Source organism: Apodemus sylvaticus, chromosome 2 (assembly GCF_947179515.1).
Source record: "Apodemus sylvaticus chromosome 2, mApoSyl1.1, whole genome shotgun sequence".
Classification (NCBI taxonomy): domain Eukaryota; kingdom Metazoa; phylum Chordata; class Mammalia; order Rodentia; family Muridae; genus Apodemus; species Apodemus sylvaticus.
The window spans coordinates 8,051,282-8,076,221 of NC_067473.1; the positions used below are offsets into that span (position 1 = coordinate 8,051,282).

The window sequence follows — 24,940 nt, forward strand, 5'->3', positions numbered from 1 at the left end:
CCCAACCCCACTTAACTTACCTTGGGAACACTGGGTTTAATTGTGTGTACTTAACTTTTCATTAGAGAGAGCAGGAGCCAGCGTCACAGTTGGAACAGGAGGTATCTCCCTCAGTGTAGAACGCCTGATACCCGCTGGAGACTTTAGGAAGTGATGCCGGGCTGGACGGAGCCACGGGACATGGCTTAGAAGATTCCAAAGGACTCAGTCTCTCTCTGCCCCTTCTCCTCCTCTCCCTCCCCACCCCATGCTTTTTCTCCCTTCTTCCTGGCTATCATAAGGTGACCTACTCTGTTCTACCACACCCTTCTGCTACAATGGAATGAAGTATAAACTTAAAAAAAAATAATTCCTCCCTGGAGCTGTTTTGCTCAAGGCTTTGAGGGCAGGGGCATAAAGCCCGGCTGACACACCCTTCCTACCACAGCTCATTGGCCAGACCCGGTCTGTCACAACCTAAAGCACTGCAGATGAGGTCTGTTTAAAAGCTGACTAGCACTTTCTAGTCTTAGTATCCCTTTCTCCACTCTGCACTGTGTGTTTACTATTTCATCATTGTTATGAATGATTTTTATGTGTTTTTAAAGGTGAGATTACTCCATGCAGCTCAAGATAGACTGATATTATGTAGCCCAGGCTAGACTTGAATATTTGATTTTTCTGCATCAGCTACCCAGGTCCTGAAATCTTTTCACTTTTATTATGTATAAATGCCCATTATGTCTCATTTTTATTTAAAAAGTCCTTGAGATTTATTGATGATGTGTATATAGCTACTTTCTTTTAGCAATGTATTGTTCCATTTATGTATACAATGTGAATTATTACATGCAAGTAGGTACTTGCATTTCTCCAATTACTATTGTAATTCTCCTATGAGTATTCTTATATATCCATACATACAACTTGCTAGGTTGTTGTTCTGCAAATATTTTACTTATACAAGTAATTTTCAGTATGTATCAAAGGAAAAGGTAACAATCCACCACACTGGTCCAAATATAGTCAACTTTAAAACAATATTACAGTGCCTTGGTTTTTTTTAACTTGGGACTACTGTAAAAGTCACCAAAAACTTCCTCCATGGGTTACAAGTCTCAGCTCTGATCAGAACAGCAAGTGAAACTTTAAGAAAAAGGGTAAAATACCTCACAAGATGTGAGGTCAATTTAAGGACCAATCTTACCATCTTTCCTTTTGTTTGACATATAGCTGGTCAGAGTTCACCTGCCTTACACTTTCCCCTAATGCAGAGCTAGTCCTAATGGACGGCAAGACTGTCATTAAACTTAACATGAACTCTTGTTGAACCCTTACACATTACCTATTTATTGCTCTGTGGGGGAATAAATAAAGTTCATGGGGTTTTTTTTTCACTTATTTTTTGCTCACTCTATTTATAAGTGAGCACAACTCTACACAACAATATGGGATGCGTTCTGCAGTTCCTGAGAAAACCTCAGAGCCTAGAGCATCCTGAGGAAGAGATGGTTTTTACCATCTAAAGTGGGTTTTTTATTTTCTCCCTTAGTAGCCATCCAGAAATGCTTGTCTCCTGCTGTTTGTGAATAACTGCAGACCATGGATCATGCTGAAGAAAATGAAATCCCTGCAGAGACCCAGAAGTACTGCGTGGAAAGGCCTATCTTCAGTCACCCTGTCCTCCAGGAGAGGCTGCATGTCAAGGACAAAGTCAGAGAGTCCATCGGGGACAAGCTGAAGCAGGCATTCACGTACGGCTAACCTTTTCCTCACTGTGGCGTTTTCTCCGAGAGCTGCAAGGTCACGTGTGTAAAGGAGGGATTTTCTGGCAAGCTGGAGGAAGAAGGAATGGCTCATGGCGAGCCCTGCCAGCCTGCAGAGCCACCCAGTGGTTCGGCTGGTTTGGGGTTTTGGATGGTCACGTGAGCGCCGTGAATTTCACCGTGGGTCCTAGTTTCAGTTTTAGTCAGTTAAGGGAGAAAAGGGTTTCTTTAGCTTACAGCTCCATTACTGCAGGCGGTCAAGGTAGGAACTGCAAGCCTCAGATCCACAGCCTAGAGCAGAGGGCGGATGTAGACAGGTGACCCTTGAGAGCTCTCGCCTCCTCTCCGGGTGCCACAATAGACTGGGTCATACTACAATTAACAGTCAAGGCACTTCCCCACAGACGTGCCTGTAGACCAACCCTGACAATTCCTCATTAAGACTCTCTTCCCAGATGATTCTAAGTTATGTTAATTTAATTAAGCTAACCAGCATACCATGTTTACTGGTTTTAGACTGTGCCTTACATATATGTAAAGGTTTGTGTATCTGTGGTCAAATTCCCCACATAGCTCTAAAACACCCACCCACCACCCCCAACTGTCACCCAGGCGTGGCTTGTTGTTCCCATCTGTGGATTGTGGATTGCTCCTTATCACTTGTGGAGCTGAAGGATAGAAAACCCCTTAGCGTGAGGTCCACAGAGAGGTTCCTCACTGACAACCGGATCTGTGTCTTTGTCTTCCTAGGTGTACTCCGAAAAAAATAAGAAACATCATCTACATGTTCTTGCCCATCACTAAGTGGCTGCCAGCGTATAAATTCAAGGAGTATGTGTTGGGTGACCTGGTCTCAGGCATAAGCACTGGAGTGCTTCAGCTTCCCCAAGGTGAGTACAACACCCTGCTCTCTCGTGTTCTGGTGTGTGTGTGTCTGTCTGTCTGTCTGTCTGTCCGTCTGTCTGTCCATCTCTCACTCTGTCTCTCTGTATGTCTCTATCTTTCTCTCTGTGTGTCTGTCTGTCTCTCTGCATGTCTCCTACTCTCTTGTCTTTCTGTCTGTTTCTCTCTGCCTCTCTGTGTGTATCTGTCTCTCACTCTCGCTGTCTGTCTCTGTGTGTTTGTGTCTGTCTCTCACTCTCTTGCTCTCTGTCTTTCTCACTTTCTGTCCTCTGTCTCTCTCTCTCTCTGTGTGTGTGTGTGTGTGTGTGTGTGCTTCATTGTTGTTAGTCTTGCTCCCATCCCCTCAACCGTTTAGCCCGTTGTGTTCATCATAGTTTCAGATTCATGGCTTGTTCTGTTTGGTTTTGGGTTTTGTCATATTGTCCTAGTAACCTTTACCTTTCTAAAACTAATCTTTAAGAAGCCTTGGGATCATTCCATGGTAGAAAGTGATGATATGAAGGCCAGACAGCTGCCCAGTCAACCTTTGCTATAGTTGCAGTAGAGTTCTTGCTTCTAGGCCCATGACATAACTGAAAGCAATTATGGTATGCTGAATTTCCTTTACAGCTCTGTGGGTTTATCTGTAATATAAGAATGTTAGAAAATATCAATCTGTGAGCCAGGCATGGTGGCACATGCCCTTAATCCTAACACAGATGGATCGATGTGATTTCAAAGCCAACTTGGTCTAAATACCAAGTTCTGGGCCAGCCAATGCCACACAGTGAAACCCTGTCTCAAAAAAAAAAATAAATAAAAAAGGTTCATACACATTTTTAACTGTGAACGTCATAAAGGAAAAGACAGGACACTGGGACACTATCAGGGAGCAAGTATTGAAAAGCTGTAGCCATCTTCAGGGATCTAGAGGGGCCTGCATACCAAAGACCATCACAACCAGGCTGGCTCACTGTCGATGGCAGTTGATGTCTCCTCTAGGAAGGATCGGGAAGGGAGGGTCAGGGAGGAAGGCAGGACCTTCACCTGCAGATCTGGCTATATCTCCTACCCAGCTTATGTAAGTCTGTCCCACTTGCACATGGCTCCAGAGTCCCCGGGAGACGCTAGAGTATTGGTTCTCAATCTGTGACTTTTGACCCCTTTGGGGATTGCATATCAGATATCCTGCATGTCAGATATTATATTGCAATTCATAGCAGTGGCAAAGTGACAGTTATGAAGTAGCAACAAGGTAGGTAATTTTATAGGCTCACCACAACATTAGGCAGGTTGATAGAGATGGGGAAGCCACTGGCCATGCTCGGTGCACAGCTTACAGTGTGGCTGCTTCAAGGTCGCCCGTGTTCCACCTGTAACCCTCACCCACTGCTCTGTAAGGAAGCCTGAGTGTGCTTTGGTTGAATCATGTTGTTGGGACCTTAGAAAGGAAGTAGGTATTATTCACACCTCTCCCCAAACATGCCATTAGAGACAGCACTATCCGGGTGTGTCAGTACCAGACTGTACCTGTCAAGAGACGTCTTTCTACTCTTACCTGTGACAGAAGGCAGAAAAGTCCACCCATGCAAACGGAAGGTGACAAGGCAAACCACCTGATTTAGTTACCTGCCTCACTGTTGTGACAAAATATGGTACAAAAGTACCTCGAGGAGGTTTCTTTTTGGCCCAGTTCCAGGGCACAGTCCGTCATGGCGGGGAAAGCGGGTCACATTCCATCTACAGTAAGGAAGCAAAGAGAGATGAACACGCTGCTCAGATGGCTTTCTTTTAAATCAGTCCAGGGCTTAACCCCGGAGAATGGTACAACCCACCTTTAGAATTCCTGCCTCAACTAACCTCATCCACATAATTAATCCCTCACAGGCTAGCCCAGAGGAGTTTAGATCCTGTCAAGTTTATAGTCGGTGTTAGCCAACACAGTGCGGCAGCCTGGACTATGTAGACACCAGAGTGTTTGTGGGGTTGGTTGAGGCAGAAGGGAAGGCAGGCCAGACACATGCAGATACATTAAGGAGAGAACCGCCTGCTCCTCAGAAACCAAGGGGTAACAAGGAATGTGCCCAGTCCTTTGCTCACCGTGACCTGTCTCTGCTCTGACCCTGCAGGCTTAGCCTTCGCAATGCTGGCAGCAGTGCCTCCGGTGTTTGGCCTGTACTCTTCGTTTTATCCTGTTATCATGTACTGTTTCTTTGGGACCTCCAGACACATATCTATAGGTAAGAACTTTGTCCTGACTGGGCTCATTCTCCAGCAGTGAGAAAGCCCGTGTGTGCTCCCTCCTCTTCCTCCTCTTCTTATCCCCCTCCCACTTCTCCAAGATTTCTAAAATTAATAGCTTTCTTATAATCTTGGGTTAATTAAATGGGCAATTTTCTCGCATAAAAGAGTGATCGTTGAAAGCTGTGAAGTGAGACTGAGGCTTTATTTTACAACGCACTTGGCTTGTGACTGGTTTTCCTCCTTATTTGTTTTAGTAGTGATACTCAGGGTTTCTAATCACACTGTGTGTGCATGCATCTTCATCATACTTTAAGCCCCAGGTTCTACATGTTTTCTCTGCAGTGCATTTAGGAACAGATACATGTGAATTTAATAATATCAGAGCTTTGTGAGGCTATCTGCAGCAAACAAACTCGTACTGTGTTTCAGATATCTATTGTTTGGTGACCAATGCCACCCAACTTTAGAAGCTTATATTGCATATCACTTTTAAAAATCTAAATTTAAAATTTTATAATAGGATTTATGAAAAGCAGTCATTTTACTATCTCTTCTAGAGCCAAGAGGTCAGCTTTTCTGAAGGCCTCACCCAGGCGACGCCTTCTCTGTCCCAACTGCTCCCTCCTCCCTCTCCTCCCTCCACCTCTTGTCCACGCGGCCCCGGTAGAGCTTTCTCACGCGTGGTGACCTAGGTTCCAGCAGAAGCTTCGAAGCTTTTGAGCTGGTAAGATGGCTCGGCTGGTGAAGGAGGCTGTCTGTATCCGTGGGCTCTGCCGCCCTCATCCCGGTTCCCGAATAATGACTCACACACTTACTACGTTCATGGTCAAGCCATAAGCTTGCTCCCCAGCTAGCTCGTAACTTACATAACCCGTTTAAACTGCTCCGTGTCTGCCACATGGTTGGCTACCTCTCCTTCCAACTTCCTCCGAGATGGGAGGGGGGAGGGGACGCTTTTTCCTCTTCCGGTCTCCCAGAGTTCCAATCTCTCCACCGGAACTCCCACCTTCTACTTCCTGCCTTTTGCTAATAGACCATCAGTTTTCTATTGACAGGTGATGCTTCCATACAGTGCACAAGAGATTATCCCAGGTGTCTCTATGACCTGAGTTCAATCCCTGTGACCCACTAGAAGGAAAGACCTGACTCCCATAAGTAGTCCTGTGATTGACGCATATGAGCTACGAGACAAAATGATGCCCACTTCTTTCTCTCATCTAGGTGTAGTGTGTGTGTGTGTGTGTGTGTGTGTGTGTGCTCGCGCGCATGCATACATACATGCAAATCTGCATTACTCTCCACTTGTATCTTCAGGCAAAGCCCCTCCCTGAACCCAGTGCGTACTGACTGGCTGGACTAGTCGACAAATGAGGTGTAAGGATCCACTTATCTTTACCCTCCCCTCCCCCAGCACTGGGGTTCCAGACAAGCAAGATTCTATGTGGCTACCATAGATCCTGGCTCAGCTCCTCAAACTGGCAGTGCAGACATGTTACCAACTGAGCCATTCCAACATTTGCAGCAGCACCGTGGAGGTCCTGCAAAGGCTACAGCCAGCATGCAGAGAAATGATCCACGTGAGACCAGGAGGAAATCCAGTTCAGCATCACTAAAGCGGGTTCAAATTTCTAGAGTCTAACACTAGGAAGTTTACTTTAGACATATTTAGTAAGTACAGCACAATTTGGTAACAATTATTAATTAACAATCCCATGTGTACAATAAAGATTAAGGTATGGGGGCTGGTGAGATGGTTCAGTGGTTAAGAGCACTGACTGCTCTTCCAAAGGTCCTGAGTTCAAATCCCAACATCCACATGGTGACTCACAACCATCTATAATGAGATCTGACTCCCTCTTCTGGAGTGTCTGAAGACAGCTACAGTGTACTTACATATAATAAATATATAAATCTTCAAAAAAAAAAAAAGAAGGAGGAGGAGGAGGAGGAGGAGGCAAACTGCCTTAAACAAACAAACAAACAAAAAAAAAAGATTAAGGTGTAACTACATCAAAACTCTTTTGCAGAGTGCATGTGACCTCTACCATGAAGATGGGTTCTATAGCTTAAGTGCCTAGGATCTAGTATGTTCTCAGTCATAGAGATGGCATAGAGGTCACCAGGCTACACAGTACATGTCACATGTCTCCTAACTATTGACAGAGAAGCAAAGTTCAAGACAAAAGTCTAGGAGGGAAGATTTTTAGGTAAGTGTAACTTTTCAGGGGGCCTCCGGTGTGTCCCAGCTCTACAGATAGCACACACTACCAGGCTGTTAACAACATCCACTCCCAGCCTTCTGGGTGGGAAACGGTGTATACATCCCTTACATCCCTGCCGTTAGTTCCTGTTTTCTCTGGTGCTTATCTGTGAGCATGCAAATCTCAGAAGTCACTCAGGGTCTCTGCGGCTTCTTTCTTTTGGTTAAAATTAAGTTATAGGCAGAGATCATTCCTGATGACTACGTAGGAGCTAGTGACTTCATTCCCTGAGCTTCTGAACAGAGCTCACGTCTGCGCCTCTGTTTCAGGTCCTTTTGCTGTTATTAGCTTGATGATTGGAGGCGTGGCTGTCCGGTTAGTACCAGATGATATTGTCATACCGGGAGGAGTCAACGCAACCAACGGGACGGAAGCCAGAGATGCATTAAGAGTGAAAGTCGCCATGTCTGTCACCTTACTTTCAGGAATCATTCAGGTGAGACTCCACGTCAGGACACAAACTCTGTTCATCTATGAAATATGCCTATTGAATTCTCTCGGCTGGTCTCACTATGTGTGGGGGGCTCAAGGGCCGGGGGCTCAAGATGCTTGAAACTCCTGCTCGCTGGGTGCCTTAGCTACCCCTAAGAATGTCTAGTGAGCGTCCCTTGAGTGCTCTGGGCAAACTAGCAGAGCAAGTTTGAAGGAGTGGGCGGTAGTTTGGGGAAGAGGCTTGGAGCAAGGGCGTGTGTATGAAGCCTGGTGATGAATGAGGCCCTCCCAGCAGGGTGTAAGCACGGCTAGGGTTCTGAAGGGATCAGGCCATTACAGGTTTAGCGCCATGTTCTTTATAGCCAGGGATCTGTTAGCTGCTGCCAGCATAAGTTTACGGAATTAGGAAATGACCTAGAGAGAAATGCACAAGTTTCCTGTTGGCTGTCATTTCCTAATTCATTGTGACATTTGTTTGTTTCTCTGTCCTTTTTTTTTTTAAACCTAGTTTTGCCTAGGTGTCTGTAGGTTTGGATTTGTGGCCATTTACCTCACGGAGCCACTAGTGCGAGGGTTCACCACTGCGGCCGCTGTGCACGTGTTCACTTCCATGTTAAAATACCTGTTTGGGGTCAAAACAAAGCGGTACAGTGGGATCTTTTCAGTGGTGTATGTAAGTAAGCGACTCCTCCCTCTCTGGGACTGGCTCTCCACCCCCAACCCCTGTTACCTTCTGTATCTTCACCTTCAAGGCTTCAAAGGAGAAGACTTAGTTATTCTAAGGCTTCCTGAGAAGACCACCACAACCGTGGTTAAGCCCTGACGTCCACATGGTGGATATGTGATTCTAACTGATTCAGAAGGAATTTGTTCTTAGGTCTCTATCAGTGGCTGCAACGGTCAATCTAATTAGGTGCAGAGATAGATAGCTTTTAAGAGCAAATGATGTTCTTTTGGGGGGAGTGGACACTAATAAATAACTTATAGATATAATAAGAAGCTGGGTGTGGTGTATATACCTTTAAATCTCCGCTCTTGGAAAGCAGAAGCAGGCAGATTTCTGTGAGTTTGAGGCAAGCCTCTTCTACATAGTGATTTCCTGGCCAGCCAGGGCTACACAGTGAGACCAGACCATCTCAAAAAACAAGCACATAAAAGACATAATAAGAAAGTACATCTCTTTTAAAGGCTGCTTATTTAAGCAAGCAAAAATAAGTAAGGCTATAAATCGTTTAAGTAACATAAGTAGTTTAATAAACCATGTATAGACTATACACTACAGAGAAAACAAACTGGTTTGCAAGTGCATAGCAAAATTAACTGATCAAATTAGAGCTGATTATATGAAGTTGATAACAAATTCTTAAAAGTCAATATTTTTTCACACAATGCAATATAGCAAAAATATCATTAACAATAGAGTCCCCCAAATCCTGAATGGGAACTGGAAAGAAGTCTCAGCTTCTAAGAGCACTTGCTACTGTTGAAGAATACCAGGGTTCAACACCTGATATTGAACCCTGGCAGCATAACCGCCTCTATCTCCAGCTCCGGGAGATCCAGCGCCCTCTTGTGGCTTCACTAGGTACACACAAACATGAACACAGAGACAGAAGGGGGAGGAGGGAGAGGGAGGGAGTTTGTAAAAACAAAACAGCTACTACTACAAAACCTGTATGTTTAGAATCCAAGAAAAAAAATGCATTTCTAAATGACCCTGCAGTAGTTCTAGCCAGTTGAATACTACAAAGGACATTTTCAGATCCTCAGCTGTAGCCTCCGCCAGCCTTTATACGCCAGGCCCTTCTCTAGGCATGGTGATGAGCTGTGCAGACGCAGCCTTGACCTTGGAGCTGACAGTCCAGTGGGAAAGCAGTTGTGGTAACCCATGAGTTGTACAGATGTTCAGCTCATTACAAGTATGTTAAATGCTCTAAGAAGGGAGACAGACAGACAGACACCTTTAGATTAGGGTTCTGGGACAGTCATTTTGAGGCGGTGACATTTAAATTTGAATCCTCAGTTGATACTAGACTCAGACGATACAGACTCAAACTACTAATAACTATAAGTTATTAATTTCTTGTGATAGATGGAAATATACCTCATCCTCTGAGACTTCTCAGAATGACTTGTCCCAGAGAATGTGCAGCCTGCACCTGCATGAGCCCTGGCTGTGCAGCCGGGGCGTGCTGGCCTCTCTGCTTTGTTGGGTGTCCGAGGAAATGATTATATTTGAGGAATCCCGACCACAGCACTAAGACATAGCTCAGTGGCGTTCTTCTCTGCCTCTCCTGGGCTTCCTTCTGAACGTCATTCCCCGGACTCCAAAGCCTGCCCGGCTACACTCTCAGCGTCTCACGGCAATCTCTAAGTCAGATTTCCAAAGCTCTGCTGTGTCTTCACCTCTGAAGTATCCTGCAATGTTGACCCTGATTCTTTCGTGATGCTCACAGTCAGCCCCAGGGTCATTTTCTTTTTCCGAATTTTATATGAGTTACATTCAGATAGCAATACATCAAAAACACCGTATTCCTTGCATGGTAGACTGATACTCTAGAGGACCGTGAGTTTAAGATCTGCATTGACTCCACAGTGAGTGCCTGTCTCAAACAAAACAACAATATACCTATAATGCTGTTGGATAAATTGTATGATTAGGTAAGATAAAAGCCTCCTAATCTGTAGAAGACATAAGGAGAAATGCTTCATCCTAAAATCGTTCTTTAGTGTGCTAAGGGTGGAACCCAGGGCCCGGAGCAGGCCCAGTATATACTCTACCACTGAATTTTATACTAAGTACCCCAACTCACATTGCTTTTAAGGTGTGGCTCATCAGAATTCTTTTTACTCTGATAAACTATACATGACAAGAAGCTAGGCTGGGGGCTGGAGAGATGGCTCAGCGGTTAAGAACACTGACTGCTCTTCTGAAAGTCCTAAGTTCAAATCCCAACAACCACATGGTGGCTCACAACCATCCATAATATTATCTGATGCCCTCTTCTGGGGTGTCTGAAGACAGCTACAGTGTGCTTAGATATAATAACAAATAAATCTTTAAAAAAAAAAAAACAGAAAACAAAAAGAAGAAGCTAGGCTGAAGGGATGCCTCTGTGTTTTCTGCCCTTGCATAAGAAGACCTGGGTTTGATTTCTAGCGCCCAAATGGTGCCTCACAAATGCCTGTCACTCCAGTGCCAGGAGATCCGATGACTACTTCTGACCTTCATAGGCTCCCATACGCATGTTATTCAAATACACACACTCAGGCATACACACAGGTTCAGTAAATATTTTAAAAGTCCATAATAAAACATATCTCCTTGTTCACATTATTTTTAAATACACGGTGCAGTGGGAGTACATGTGTTCTTTTGGCCACGCAGCTGTGATCAGCCTCCATTCTGGAACCTTTTTGAGCAATAGGGATGGAAGCTTCCCACTCATAAAGTTCCCACTCCACTGTCTCCACCCAGCCCCGCTAGCCTCCGTCACCCTTGTCTCCTGTGCACCGCCTGTCTGGGGGCCTCACGTGTGTTGATTCATGCAGTCCAGGAGCTTGATATAAACCTCCAGTGTTCACTGTGTTGCAGAGTACAGTTGCTGTGTTGCAGAATGTTAAAAACCTCAACGTGTGTTCCCTAGGCGTCGGCCTGATGGTTTTTGGTTTGCTGTTGGGTGGCAAGGAGTTTAATGAGAGATTTAAAGAGAAGCTGCCAGCGCCCATTCCTCTAGAGTTCTTTGCTGTAAGTACGTGCAAGGCGGTGGGTGGCCCGTTCAGCCCTGGGGTCGCATGCACCTGCTCCTGCAGGGGATTCTAAAGCGAGTGATGGAGGGACAAGGAACTGGAGGGTCCTCATCCCTGTTCTGCAAAACAACTAAAATAAATTGTAAAAAGAAAAATGCCATAAAATGTAGACACAGATGACTTTTAAAACCTAAGTGTAGATATAAATAAATACACATGTTAACATTGGTTACCTATGAAAGGTGGGGTTTGGAAGAATTTGGGTTTTTTTTTATTATCCTTTTTTTTGATATCACACATTCTTTTAATTAACTATGATAATTTCAATACTTTTATTTCCTGTAATAAGGTGACTTCCACTTTGAAAAGTCAAAATCTCCCCAATTTTCTTTGTTTCCTGGTACTACTAAACTGAAAGAAAATACCTCATGGCCTCACATAAGTCAAGTCCAAATATCTCACAACATATTCATGACTGAAAATTTACTAACGTCTTATAAAAAAAAAAACAAGTGCATATAAATTGAAATAAACAATACTAGGTCCTTAAATGACCGCAATGAGTTATTCATGGTTGTGTGCATGGTGTGAGCCTTGCCTAGCCACAGTCGGAGTGAACACTACTCCCGCAGGAATGAACACTACTCCCGCGCTCCTCTCTTGCAGAGAGCAACCACAGAGCGCCCAGGTTTGTGACAGTGTAACATTATCAGAAGGAACTGGTGGGAACTGACGTTCAAACTGTCAGCTGCTTCCAACTAGGAGTCTGCAGAGCTGTTTCCCTTTAGGCCTTGAAATCCAAGTGGCTCCCTCAGTGGATTCCTGAGTTGAAAGTTTGGAGCCCACAAAGATTCTTTTCAAAAAAAATAAATAAATAACAGGTGTCAGCCTGTACATGCCTAGAATCCCAGCACTTGGGAAGCTGACTCCTGAGGATTGGGCTTTCAAGGCTAGCCTGGGGTACATAGGGAAAATTTGTTGTTTTTTTTTTTAAAGAAAGAACAGCAAAAGTAACATTTACTTACAAATTTAGAAGCAGAAAAGCTCCAGCTGTGAAAATAACTGTCTAATATAGCTCACAAAAACTCCTTGCCTTGGTCTTAGCAAAGTCCCACCAGTATCCGCCCCCCTTTTATTCTGTGACTGGAATCTTATTGGGGCTTTCTGTGCTGGGACTGTATCTGCCCTGAGCCACATTCCGACCCTTTCTTAGAAAGTGAAAAGGCAAAAGAGCCCTGACCATTTCAGATCCTCTTCTGTGGCCGGGATCGGGCACAGAATTCCAGCTTCTACTTAGAACAGCAAGAGGCGTGGGCAGCTTTGCCGGGCAGAGGGCAGCAATGCCCGCTGAGGGCATGAGCACTGCACATGGTCTTTCCTATGTCGGGTACCAGGCCTGCCCACTGCCCAGACTCCTCCTAAAGAGTCCCTCTTTCCAGAGAGAGTGATTCTCCACAACTATCATTGGAATTACAGTCTTCCTATACCACCTTCATGGAGCATCTTAAAGCTCTTTCCTAGGTGGCGAGATGGCCGGCTAATCTGAGTTCTATCCCTAGGACCCACATGATAGTAGGAGAAAAGTGACTCCCAAAAATTGTCCTCTGATTTCCATATACACAGTGTGGCATGTACTTCAGTGCACACACACACACATCTGAAGCATATAAACTTCTTACCTGTCCATTCCACAGGAAAATAGAAAATAAAACATTCTGAAGACAAGCGTCTTCATGGTTCTTTTTAAGCATACAGTATATTTTTTATTTTTATTTTGTCTTGAGTTTTGCATTCTCTGATGTATCTTTTCATGTCAATAGGAAAACAATGGTTTGGTAGTTGCCACCACCATAAAAAGTGAGCCTCGAACTGTATTTGTTCTGTAAGTTTAAATAATTGTAAGCATTCCTCCAGTTTAAGATGTACAACAGATTCCATTCAAGTTGACAGATACAACTGCCCCCACTGTTACAGAGTCATTCCACTGGAGGGAGCCAAAGATACCAGTTCCTCCGAGTCTGCCAAAGATACTGGTGCCTCTGAGTCTGCCTTGTCTGACAGGCAGCAAGCTGACCTTACCAACAATTATTCTGAGGCCACCCAGAGGAGCTGCCCATCCCAGGAGCCCTCCCTCCTACTCTGATAGCCCATCCTGAAAGTTATAGAAGCTATAGTTACTGAAGATGAAGCAAGCAGCTATCACACCTTCTGCCATATTTAGTTGGCCGGAATAGTTGCTTTGTAACTCACAGTGCAGCCAAACCCTGGGGACAGCACTCTAAGTGACATGCTGTGTGTGCACTCTGAACCTGGAGAAGACAGCTATATGCCAGTCTGGGGGGCTTCTGACCATGCCCACACTGCTGTCCCAGAGGCGAGGAGAGCAGCAGAAGGATTCTAAAGCAAATGTGGGTTTCACAGTGACAGGTGACCTTACCAACCTCACCTCACATATAGTATGGGCGACATTCCTGCCCCAACTTCAAGGTCAACTCTAGCGATGGTCTCCTCTGGCTGCAGTCAACTAACCAAATGCATCAGCTGGGAACAGAGTGAAAATGAAAGAAACTGATTCTGGCCTTAAGCTGTAGGGCCCTTTGTGGGGTAAAGCCACTGAGAGAAGTTAGCTGGCAGCTGAACGCCTCCCTTAACACCGAGAAGTGAGAACAGGTTTCCCGTTCCGCAAGTGTCAGCGTTTGGCTCTAAGGTGTGTTTGGTTTTGTGTCTGCTTTAGGTGGTGATGGGGACCGGCATTTCTGCAGGATTTAACCTGCATGAGTCCTACAGTGTGGATGTTGTGGGAACACTTCCTCTGGGGTAAGAAAACAGCTGAAGAGGAGCGAGCAAATATCTCTAACGTTGCATGAAAAACCATCTTTTCTACATATATCAGACAGCTGGAGATTTTATAGACTGGTGTGTGTGTGTGTGTGTGTGTGTGTGTCGGTGGGGGCTTATCCATAACAGGACACCGGACAACATGTTCTTCCTTCTTCTTTTCTTTTTTCATTAATGTATTTATTCACTTTACACCAAGATCACACACCTCCCATCTCCTCCCAGTCTCACCCTTACCAGCCCCTCCCCCACTGCCCCCTCCCCTTCTCCTCTGAGAAGGAAAGGCCTGCCATGGGTACCAACCTGCCCTGACACATCAGGTTGCAGCAGGACCAGGCACATCCTCTCCCGCTGAGGCCCGGCCAGGCAGGGATCCGGTGGTAGGCACAAAGTCAGAGACAGCCCCTGATCCAATGGTTAGGGGGCCCATGTGAAGGGCAAATATGTAGAGAGTCTAGGTCCAGCCTCTGCATGCTCTTTGGTTGGTGGTTCAGTCCCTGTGAGCCCCCATGGGCCTAGGTTAGTTGTCTCTGTAGGCCTTCTGCTGTTGTCCTTGACTCCTCAGTCCTTTCCTGATTCTTCCATTAAGACTCCCTGAGCTCCTCCTGATGTTTGGCTGTGGGTCTCTGCATCTGTTTCCACGCACTGCTGGATGAAGCCTCTCAGGAGACAGTTATGCTAGGCTCCTGTCTGTAAGCACAGCAGAGTACCATTACTAGTGTCGGGGGTTGGCTCTCTCCTGTGGGGTGGATCTCAAGTTGAGCCAGTCATTGCTTGGCCAGTCCCTCAGTCACTGCTCCATCTTTATCCCTGCACATCTTTTAGGCAGAACAAATTTTGGGTCGAAGGTTTTGTTGGTGGGTTGGTATCCCCCTCCTACCCCTGGAAGTCCTGCCTGGTGACAGGAGGTGGCCACTGCTGTTCTTCCCTTTTCAAAGGCTTGAATGATATTCTACTCTGTTTATTCCCTATACTGTTTCTCCATTCACCCATCAATGGATAATCATTCGTATCCACTGCTTAGCTATTGTGAATAGCTCTACCCTGGGCACAGATATGCAGATCAATCTTTCAGTAATTCTCTTGGGATTACCCAATGTGATGACTAATCTCAATTATCAACAGAATGGAATCTAGAATCACCTGAAAGATGGGCCTTTGGGCAACGGGGGTGGGGTGGGGGGTCTTGATTAGATTGAGGTGGGAAAACCTGCCCACTGTGGGAGGCACCAACAACAAAAACTTTACTCTCTGCTGCTGGTAGGATTGAAAAATCAGGTAGCTGCTCTAGATAACAATATGGAAGACCTTAAAAACAACTCAAAATACCATCCAGTGTCTCAGATACTTTTTGGATGCTGTGATAAAATATTCTAATAAAAAACAATTTAAGCAAGGGTTTATTCTGTTTGTAGCTCAGGTATAGTCCACTATGATGGGGAATTCAAGGCAGCAGGAAATTGAGGTAACTAGTCCCATTGCAGATGTAGTCAGGAGGCAAGATGGTGAGTGATGTGTGTAGCCCACTTTCTCCTTTGTCCAGGTGATGGTGGCTTTTTTTTTTTTTCCTGTCTTTAAACTGTTTTTAAAAATCTCTTCTTGACTGACACAGGATTAGGAGCAAAAGGACCTGAATTCTAACCTGAGCCTTTTAGCTGTGTATCCCCGGACAGATGGCTTCTCTTGCCGTGTGAGTGTGGTAGGCCACACTTGTCCCTTCCTGTAGTAGCTGTGAGACTGCAGAGGATAACACAGGGAGGGCTGGGGGGGGGGGTGACATGCACAGCAGACATCTAAGGCACAGGGAGGGCACCATGCACAGCAGACATCTAAGGTAGGCTAGCTAGAAGTTCCAGGACTTACCCCAGTGGGTTTTCCAGTGTAGTATAGATGCTGGTTTCTTCTTTGTTTCCTCTACAATAATTCCACATTTTAAACATGAATTATTCCTTTTTACATCTGAAAGAAAAGAGGGGCTTTCTACCTCCACCTGTCTCTGGCCTGGCCAATCCTCTCTGGCCATCTCTCTGCACTTCTAGCTGTTTCTCTGCCTTTCTATATGTGCACTAATCTTCTCCCTTGTCCCTTGTCCCTTGTCCCTTCTTCTTCTCTTCTCTTCTCTTCTCTTCTCTTCTCTTCTCTTCTCTTCTCTTCTCTTCTCTTCTCTTCTCTCTTCTCCAAAACAACAGAGCCAGACACGTGCCCAGATGTTGGGCACTGAGGGAAGCTATCATGTTCCATCAGGCTGTGTCTGACTAGGAGTCTCCAGGGAGGCAAAAAGGCAAAGCATCTCACACAGACAGACCTCTACTGAGCCAGCAAAGCTTTTGATTGTGAACATCAAAAGAAAGTCAGTTTCATGAGTTTTTTTTTTTAAATATGTATAATGACTCAGGGTAAAAGCATAATAAGGTAATAACTTTGTTTTCAATTTAGACTTAGAACTTGTAAAAATACTTTTATATCCACCATCTCATTTGAGGCTCGTAATAAGCCTATTGAGAACATGTCACTTCTCCTGTTTTTTTGTGAAAGTTCATTTATTCTTATTTATTTGGCAACTGTTTACTACTGCCTAACGTGTGCCAGGGACATGGCAATTACAAACACACAAACAAAAAGTCGTCCTGTCTGCTGAGAGCTCCATGGACACAGCAGCCAATCAGCAAGAGCAAGCAGTGAGAGAAAGCTGAGAAGACAGGGTGCCCAGGGAGGGAGGAGGGAGGGAGGGAGGAAGGAGGGAGGGAGAGAGGGAGGAGTGAGGGAGAGAGGGAGGAGGGAGGGAGGGAGGAGGCGGGCTCTGCTTTCAGAGGGCTCCAGGGAAGCTGATATTTGAGAGCCCTAAGTGAGACACCTCAGTGGTTCACTGCTGAGTCACAGCCTGGCCCCGGAGCCGGCTCCTCTGGTGCCCAGTTTGTGTTCTTTCCATTACCTCATATGGACTCTCAAACAGTGAGTTCCGTGATAAACATTTGTCTTTGATTGGATACAACAGATAATCCTACTCACTTACTAGTTACAAATAATTTAATTAAACGAGAAGGCCTTGCAGTTAAATTTTCTCCTTTAAAGAAACAATCAAACAAACACACACTGATAGGTTAACATCCATGTCCGTGACTCCTCCTGACACCTGTCCTCCCCTATGGCCTCATACCAGGATGCACTGCAACGCCTTCCATCGGCGGGAGCTAAGCTTTAAAAAGAAGAGCAATTTTACCTTCTGAAGCTTGGGTATGCAGAAAATGTATCCTCTTGAAACTTATGAACCAGACAGGGGTCCAAATGTGGTAGAGTACACCTGTACACCAGCGCTTGAGAGGCTGTGGTGATAGGAAAGCAAGTGTGGGGCTAGCCTAGGCTACACAGAGAGTCAGGAGCCAGCCGGCTGGCATCTTTCCTTCCGGCATCTCCAGCTGAACAGCTAAATCTCATTTACATTAATTCCTCAGAGATGAAAGCAGAGGGCCCCCTAGGCCTTGTAAGGCCTCAAGTGACGTCACTTCCCCTATTCTGTGGGTCAAGTGTGTTATAGCTACATTTTTGGATCACTATGGCCAAAAAAACACCTAACCAAAAAAAAAAAAAAAAAAAAAAAAAAAAAGGAAAAGGAAACAAAAAGAAAGCAGCATGGGATCACATTGACTCAGAGTTTCTGAGCAGGTAAGGTGGGGTGGAGGAGCAGCGGGAGCACCTATTGACTCCACAGATGGCAACAAGCTAAGCAGCAGAGAGCACAGGAGAGAACCAGGAGGTGCAGAGGACCTTCAGGGTCCTTCCCTTGTGGGCCTGTTTCCTCTTTCCAGGCCCTATGTCCTAAAGGCACATGGCCTTCAAAGCCACGCCAGAAGCTATGGGCTGAGGGTTCAAACCATGAGCTATGGGGACTCTGCAAAGTCAAGCCATGCCAGCTTCTTGCATGATCAGCTTAGACGCCTCCCGCAAGGAGACTGGCCTGGACACACGCTACTTGACATCACAAGTTTTTCCATCTAGAGCTTTGGTGGAAGCTGCAATGACCTGAAACTACTGCCTTCTGCATGTCTTGGTAACCAGCACCCTGGACAGAGCACCAGGTTGCGCAGCCAGCCTTAAGAAATAGCTGGGGCCGCCTGGAGCACTGCCAGGTAGCCCGTGAGGGCCTGCACAGCTGGACTTGGGAAAGCCTTTCGCTATGAAGCCCCTTTTCCAGCAAGGCACTCCTTCATATTTCTCTCTTTTGAAATGGAAGTTTCAAATCAATTTGCATTCTAGCGCCCTGGGGCCTTCAGGGAGAGCATCTGGCTTTCCTTTTGTCCCATTGAATGACCCCTGGCTTCTCTTTAAAGGCCAAATTCTCTTTACCATCTGTAACCTGCATAGATTACTGCTTTGTCTGTAGCTGCTCTAAATGCACTCTCTGTTTATCTAAATTCTCATTAACTGGGTAAAAGCAGCGAGTAATAACTGTGCCTCAGTTGAAATGTTGCTTTGTCTTGAAACTTCCTCCATCATATATCAGTTAGCCCGTTGCCTTTGCATTCAGCCTCATGCATGTCCTGGTTGCAGGGCGTGGACCCAAATATCCAGACTCTTGGCCAAATGTAACACAAAGCACCTGTAGGCCAATTCTCTTTAGAGACCGTCTTCCCATCTGAAACCTCAAGAGCTTGCCCTTTGTGCTTGCATTTCTATTCAGATTTTGGCCTTGTAAACTCCCAGCAGAACCTACCAGGCAGCTCTTGTTAGCCGTCTAGGAATTATCAAGCCCAAGCTTTGAACTCTTCCATGTAGCACAGGGTCATGGCTGTCATGGTGGCAGCTGTTTCTTCCATACTTTGTTGTTTGGTAGTTTGGCTTTTGGTTTTTGGTTTTGCAAGACAGGGTTTCTCTGTGTAACAAACTTTAGCTGTCCTGGATTCACTATGTAGACCAGGCTGGCCTTGATCTCAAAGAGAGCTTGAGAACAACTTGGGCAGCAGGAAGGTCCTTCTTGTTGCCACCTAAGAACCAACAGGGTCATCTCGTGTGCAGAGAAGGCACTTCCTGTTCTGCCAGCTTGGTGTGCTTGCTTACACCCTAGTGGTCACTGCACTTGAGTGACAGACACCTTGGCTTTTCAGGCTACTCCCTCCCGCCAACCCGGACACCAGCCTGTTCCACCTAGTGTATGTGGACGCCATCGCCATCGCCATTGTTGGATTTTCAGTGACGATCTCCATGGCCAAAACCTTGGCAAATAAGCACGGCTACCAGGTTGATGGGAACCAGGTAAAAATTATCAGTTTCCCGTGGACGGCTTCCTGGGGTATGAGCACCAAGCTCTGCTTCACACAGCAGAGGGGCTAGCTTGGTAGAAAGTCTTCACTCTGACGATGGGTATATTTGAAGCATTTATTTATTTGATAGTGCAATGTATTCCTCTCTTCTATTCTCTCTCTCTCTCCCCGTCTCCCTCTGGCACTTCTCTTCTCTCTGTTGTTACACACAAGGTCTCACATTATAGCAAATGACCTGGTAGGATTCATTATGAGGCCAAGCTGGCCTCAAACTCACACGGATCCTCCTGCTTCAGTGTTCTGAGTACTGGGAATTTGTATTCTCTTCACTGTCCTCTTTTATGACATAGCTATAAGCGGGTACTTAATCCAGACTCCATGATATTTAATCTTGTTGTATTGTCTATTTTAGACCAGACATTTTTTTTTCATTTTTGTGGCAGATTTTCATATGTTACTAAATAGCAAAAACTTAGCATAGAATGAGAATCCTTTCTTTCTAAGAAAGGTCAAGCAAATGCTTCTATATGTGTGAGACAGAGTTTCACAATGTGACTCTGGCTGTCCTGAAACTCTCTATGTAGACTAGGCTGGCCTTAAACTCACAGAGATCTGCCTGCCTCTGCCTCCCAAATGCTGGAATTAAAGGCCTGTCCCACCACACCTGCCTAGCAGATACTTTTTAATGTCATGGAATACTGATTTTTTTTTTTTTTAGCCAGGGACTCACCTACCATGTAACTATGTAACTCTGGTAGACCTCAAACTTGTGGTAATCCTGCCCCAGCCTCCAGAGTGCTGGGATTAGAGGGCATGGAGCCGGTGCCCATATATGCCTAAAGGAACCAGATGTTCCACATTTATATAAAATCAACCTAGAAATTCCAAAGTAGCCTGAAAGCAGAACTTGCAGGTCCTAAGGAGGCACTGGCATGCACGTCTAGTGCATGAGAAACTGGCCAGACATCTAAAAGATGCCAGTTGCCGTGCATTTTTCTGTCTTGAAAAGCATTTTTCAGTTATATGCATTTTTTAGTGGTGTTTATACAGACAGTGGGTTTGGGAAACCAGGAGCAGGTAGGAATTACAGCATTAGTCTCCAACACAATGAAAATCCCAACAGCTTTTCTCCTGTTACACAATATGCCCCAATTCCAGTTAACTCACAGTAAAGAAATGTGGTGTTGCACTGTGGGGGTGGGGGGGGGACAGCCTGTGGTGGTGAAGGTGTGTATCCAGGGCTCTTCTGCGTTCTTCCCTGAGAGGGACTGACCTACTGTCTGCTGTCTTTGCTTCGTTCCGACATGGAAAAGGAGCTCATTGCCTTGGGGATCTGCAACTCCATCGGATCTCTCTTCCAGACCTTCTCCATTTCTTGCTCCTTGTCTCGAAGCCTTGTTCAGGAAGGAACTGGAGGGAAGACACAGGTGCGTATGCGACAGTTCTCCAGCAACCAGCAATCTGACAGTGGTGGGCGACAGTCTCTTGATTCTATTCTGAATCCAAACAAAGGTACTCTGCCTGCCGGTCCTTACTCTCACCCGCGAGCTGCATAGCGAATCAGAGAAAGGCACGATTGGTTGAAGCAACTCACAAAAAAGCCCTGAATCTATAGAAAAGAGGTACATTTTCCAGTTAAATTGGAAGTCATATAAGACTCAACTTGCTACAGTTAACATGTTCAGAAACATGCTTTTTCTGCAAGCCTAAAACTGACTATGGCCAAGAGGCTAGCCTCGGCCAACAGAGCAGTCACACAGTGAAAGAAGTGGTTATCCTTTGCAGTGTCCAACATGGCAGCCAGCAGCCACGTGTAGCTCTTAAGTGCCTCAAGTGTGGCTATAAAACCGAGACCTTTAATAGTAATTTTTAAAAACTGAAATCATGACCTGCGTGGGATGGGTGGCCACCATATTGGGCAGCAAACGCTGGTCTGACCCTTCTGTTCCTGGGCTTAGACTGGTACCCAGTGTCTTTTTCCACCTGACAAGAACATTTAACCAGGACGTTTGAGAGGTTTAGATTCTGCTTAGAATCTGTAAGAGAAACTCACTGTCAAGTGGGGCTAGAGGCTGGAAGCTGGCGGAATTGTAAGTTTATGGAGTTGTTTGGAAGACTTCTTCATTCATTTGTTTGTTTGGAAAGGAATGTTTGGAAAGGGATGTTCTTTAAACCGATATGTTCTTGATTTTCCCACAGTGAATATGGCAAAAATAAGGTCAGCCCGTGCGTGCCGCCGCTCTAGTCTAAAACCCCTCCCCTGTGCCTTCTCTCACCCAGCTTGCAGGTTGTTTGGCCTCGTTGATGATCCTGCTGGTCATATTAGCCACCGGATTCCTCTTTGAGTCGCTACCCCAGGTGTGTACTGTGGGCTTGATAGGAGGGGGGCTCATGCTACTCCTGTTTGTTGTGTGGCCATCTTGAAGGGTTAATTTTCCCGATCTCATATGTTATTAGCAGGGTGCTATGGGAAATGGCCGTGGCTATGGCTAAATCCTGCTCTATAATCTATTGACAGCGGCATGCCCGCAAGCTCCTGCGCTCAGTTTCCATCTCAGTAAAGCGATGTCTGGGCTGGCTGACCCCCAGATACTTCTATCTTTGATTTTCATGACCCCCAAGATATTCCTATCTTTTGACCTCTGTGACCTTCCGTGTTCATTAAATGTTACAAGACATTGATTTGCTAGTAGTATTTAATCTAAGAGAAATCAGAAAAAGAAATAAAGGCCTAAGGAGAACCGCAGATGGAAATAACGCCTGTAGTCATAAATTTGATTCTGGACCTCTTAGCTTCCTGTTGGGACATACACCGGGTGTTCAAGGCCAGTCTTAAATAACCAAATGCTGGGAGTCCCAATGTCCGTGTCTTCAAAGGTCCCCTGAGAGCCCCAGGGGGAGCGGGTGGGGCTAAAGGGTGGGAAAAGCAGGAGGAAGATGGTGAGAAGCCAGCAGAGAGTTCAGTCCTGTGAGCATGACTTAAAGCCACGGATGGACGCGCTGTGTTGCAGGCTGTCCTTTCCGCCATTGTGATCGTCAACCTGAAGGGAATGTTCATGCAGTTCTCAGACCTGCCCTTTTTCTGGAGAACCAGCAAAATAGAGCTGGTAAGTAAAGGTGGCTCTAGGTTCATTCACACCACTGGCGGCAGCTACCAGTGAATGAAAATGGTGAGGAAGTTATTGATGCGGTCAGTTGTGTTACTCAGGCAAAGTGTGTATGTGCATTTGTGTGTGTGTGTGTATGTGTGTGTGTGAGTGAGAGAGAAAGAGAGAGAGAGGGCGTGCGGGTGTGTGTATTTCTTATGGAATTTCTAGCGCGTTCTCTAGAAGCTTTCTGCCTTTCCTTTAGACCATCTGGCTCACCACCTTTGTGTCCTCCCTGTTCCTGGGCTTGGACTACGGACTGATCACTGCTGTGATCATTGCTCTGCTCACTGTGATCTACAGAACACAGAGGTGAGTGCCGCTGAAATGGTTACAGCTGAACTTACTGTGGCCTTAAGCACAGACTCCATGGGGGTGGAGCCAGAGAACGCTCTATGGGGCTGGAAGAGCCTCCTGGTAGGACTTACGCCCAACATGTTCAATCCCAGCGCCTGAAAACGGGGACTGATGTTCTTCTTCCTCCAAAGCATGGCAGAAAAGCTCCTCCCCTTCTCTGTGGCTGCCTTTTCCCTCCTGGGACTGGGAAGTGCCACCTGTATCTTCTGCCCAGCAATTGCTCCCCACCCCCCCTACCTCCCCACACCACCTTCTTTACTGACAAATCAAGAACCAGGTGGGGAACTGGACATTAGCATCAGAGCCTCCCTTACACCTTGTGCTTGGAGTTGAGCCCGGGTCCTCTGGAAGAGAAGCAAGTGCCCTGAACCGCTGAGCCACCGGCTCATGCAGCTCCCTGTCATCCATTTTCCTTCTAAGGCAGCGTTCCCCATTGTAGCCTGTAATACAGGGTCTTACTAGAATCTAGAGCAATTCTCTGTCTTGGAGCGCTGATAAACAATATGCTTTAAGGATTCCTAGGGAGCCGAGGTGCAGCTCAGTGACACAGCGTAAGATTACCAGATGCAAGGTCCCCACTCAACCCTGCACTCTAAAACAGACCAGCAAAACTCCATGTTCTTTGGCAAACTACAGGATAGAATTCAGATGTAAGCTGCTTGTTTTCTTTACTTAGTAAGGTTTTAGATTTCTTAGCATTGGGTGGGCAAGGGTTGTTCTTTGGGTTTTATTTTGTTTTTAATAATATGCTTCTCTATCTCCCATAAATAAACTTGAGTTTTAAGTCCTGTTCTTTGTGATTTCCCTGGGATTTTGTAGGTTGGCATTTGGGAAGAATGCCTGTTTATTTTCAGTTGCTTCTTATTCTATAATGAGAGCACAGTTCCAGGAGTCCATTACTAGCACTTTGGCTTCCACATTGGCTTAGTTAGGGTTTCTAATGCTTCAATTAAATGCCAGGATCAAAAGGCAAGTTGGGAAGGCAAGGGCTTGTTTGACTCACTTCTGCATTCTAGTCCATCACTGAAGGAAGCCTGGACAGGAACTCAAACAGGGAAGGAACCTGGAGGCAGGACCTGATGCAGAGGCCATGGAGGGGTGCTGCTTACTGACTTGCTCAGCCTGCTTTCCTACAGAACACAGGCCCACCAGCCCAGGGACTGTACCACCCACAATGGGCAGGGCCTTTCTCCAACAACCAGTAATTAAGAAAATGCCTTACAGCTGAATCTTATGGAGGCGTCTTCTTAATTGATGTTCCCTCCTTTCAGATGACTCTACTTTGTGCCAAGTCAAGCTGCCCAGCACAGGCATGTTCCAAGCACTCAGGTTCCCTCAGAACACACAGCTCTGACGAGAAATCTCTGTATGCAACAACCATCCCTAAGCCTCTTCTCCATCACCTCTGGGTGCAATTGATGCCATTGGAGTCTTTTCTTCACCCACAAGCTCATAGTTTAGTCAGCTTTGTAAAGCACAATAAAGTAATTATAAATCTTCCTTAAGTTGATATCTGTGGAGGTTCTGCTATGCCTCCACAGAAAGATGAGATTCTCAAGCTATTGTAGTCAGAGACATTGTCCTTCCCTTCGACAAGTTGGTCTTCCCCTGAGGATGACAGATAATAATGATACCACTGAGGTGGACAAGATGAAGTAAGAGTAGGAGTGAGTGACCATTAGCGCTCGTGTGCCTTTGTCCAACGCTTTATGACTATAACTGCTCATGTGCCAAGCTCTTCACAAAGACCAACGCTTTTTGTCATTCCAGTCTCACAGCCCAACGGTTAGCATCTCCATTTCCACACCTGTAGAAACGCCATCCTAGAGTGATTGGGGAACTTACCCCAGTCATAGCATGTGGTGAGAGAATGATTTAAATGTAGCTTTTCATGGACTTAGAGTTTTTCATAGAAAGACTATCTCACAGAAATAGAGTTTTTCATAAATCAGTGATCAGTCACCAGTGATTTTTTTTTTGTTGGTTTTGTCTTTTTGTTTCTTTGGTTTTCTTTGAGACAAGATTGT

The 24,940-nt window shown here is 45.7% G+C and overlaps 1 protein-coding gene across 3 annotated transcripts in view; it reads left to right on the plus strand.

The window, feature by feature from the left end:
* The first annotated feature begins 1,581 nt into the window (after positions 1-1,581).
* Positions 1,582-24,940, plus strand: part of Slc26a5 (solute carrier family 26 member 5) — a 29,851-nt gene continuing 6,492 nt past the window's right edge. The window contains exons 1-12 of one of the 3 annotated variants that reach the window (XM_052172399.1): positions 1,582-1,733; positions 2,496-2,635; positions 4,757-4,867; positions 7,402-7,568; positions 8,073-8,237; positions 11,160-11,312; positions 14,049-14,131; positions 19,255-19,402; positions 20,724-20,837; positions 21,691-21,768; positions 22,422-22,517; positions 22,762-22,868. In XM_052172399.1, the coding sequence (XP_052028359.1) occupies positions 1,582-1,733; positions 2,496-2,635; positions 4,757-4,867; positions 7,402-7,568; positions 8,073-8,237; positions 11,160-11,312; positions 14,049-14,131; positions 19,255-19,402; positions 20,724-20,837; positions 21,691-21,768; positions 22,422-22,517; positions 22,762-22,868 (1,514 nt within the window). The remainder of the gene's footprint in view (positions 1,734-2,495; positions 2,636-4,756; positions 4,868-7,401; positions 7,569-8,072; positions 8,238-11,159; positions 11,313-14,048; positions 14,132-19,254; positions 19,403-20,723; positions 20,838-21,690; positions 21,769-22,421; positions 22,518-22,761; positions 22,869-24,940) is intronic. The other 2 variants (XM_052172400.1, XM_052172401.1) reach the window with 2 other exon arrangements.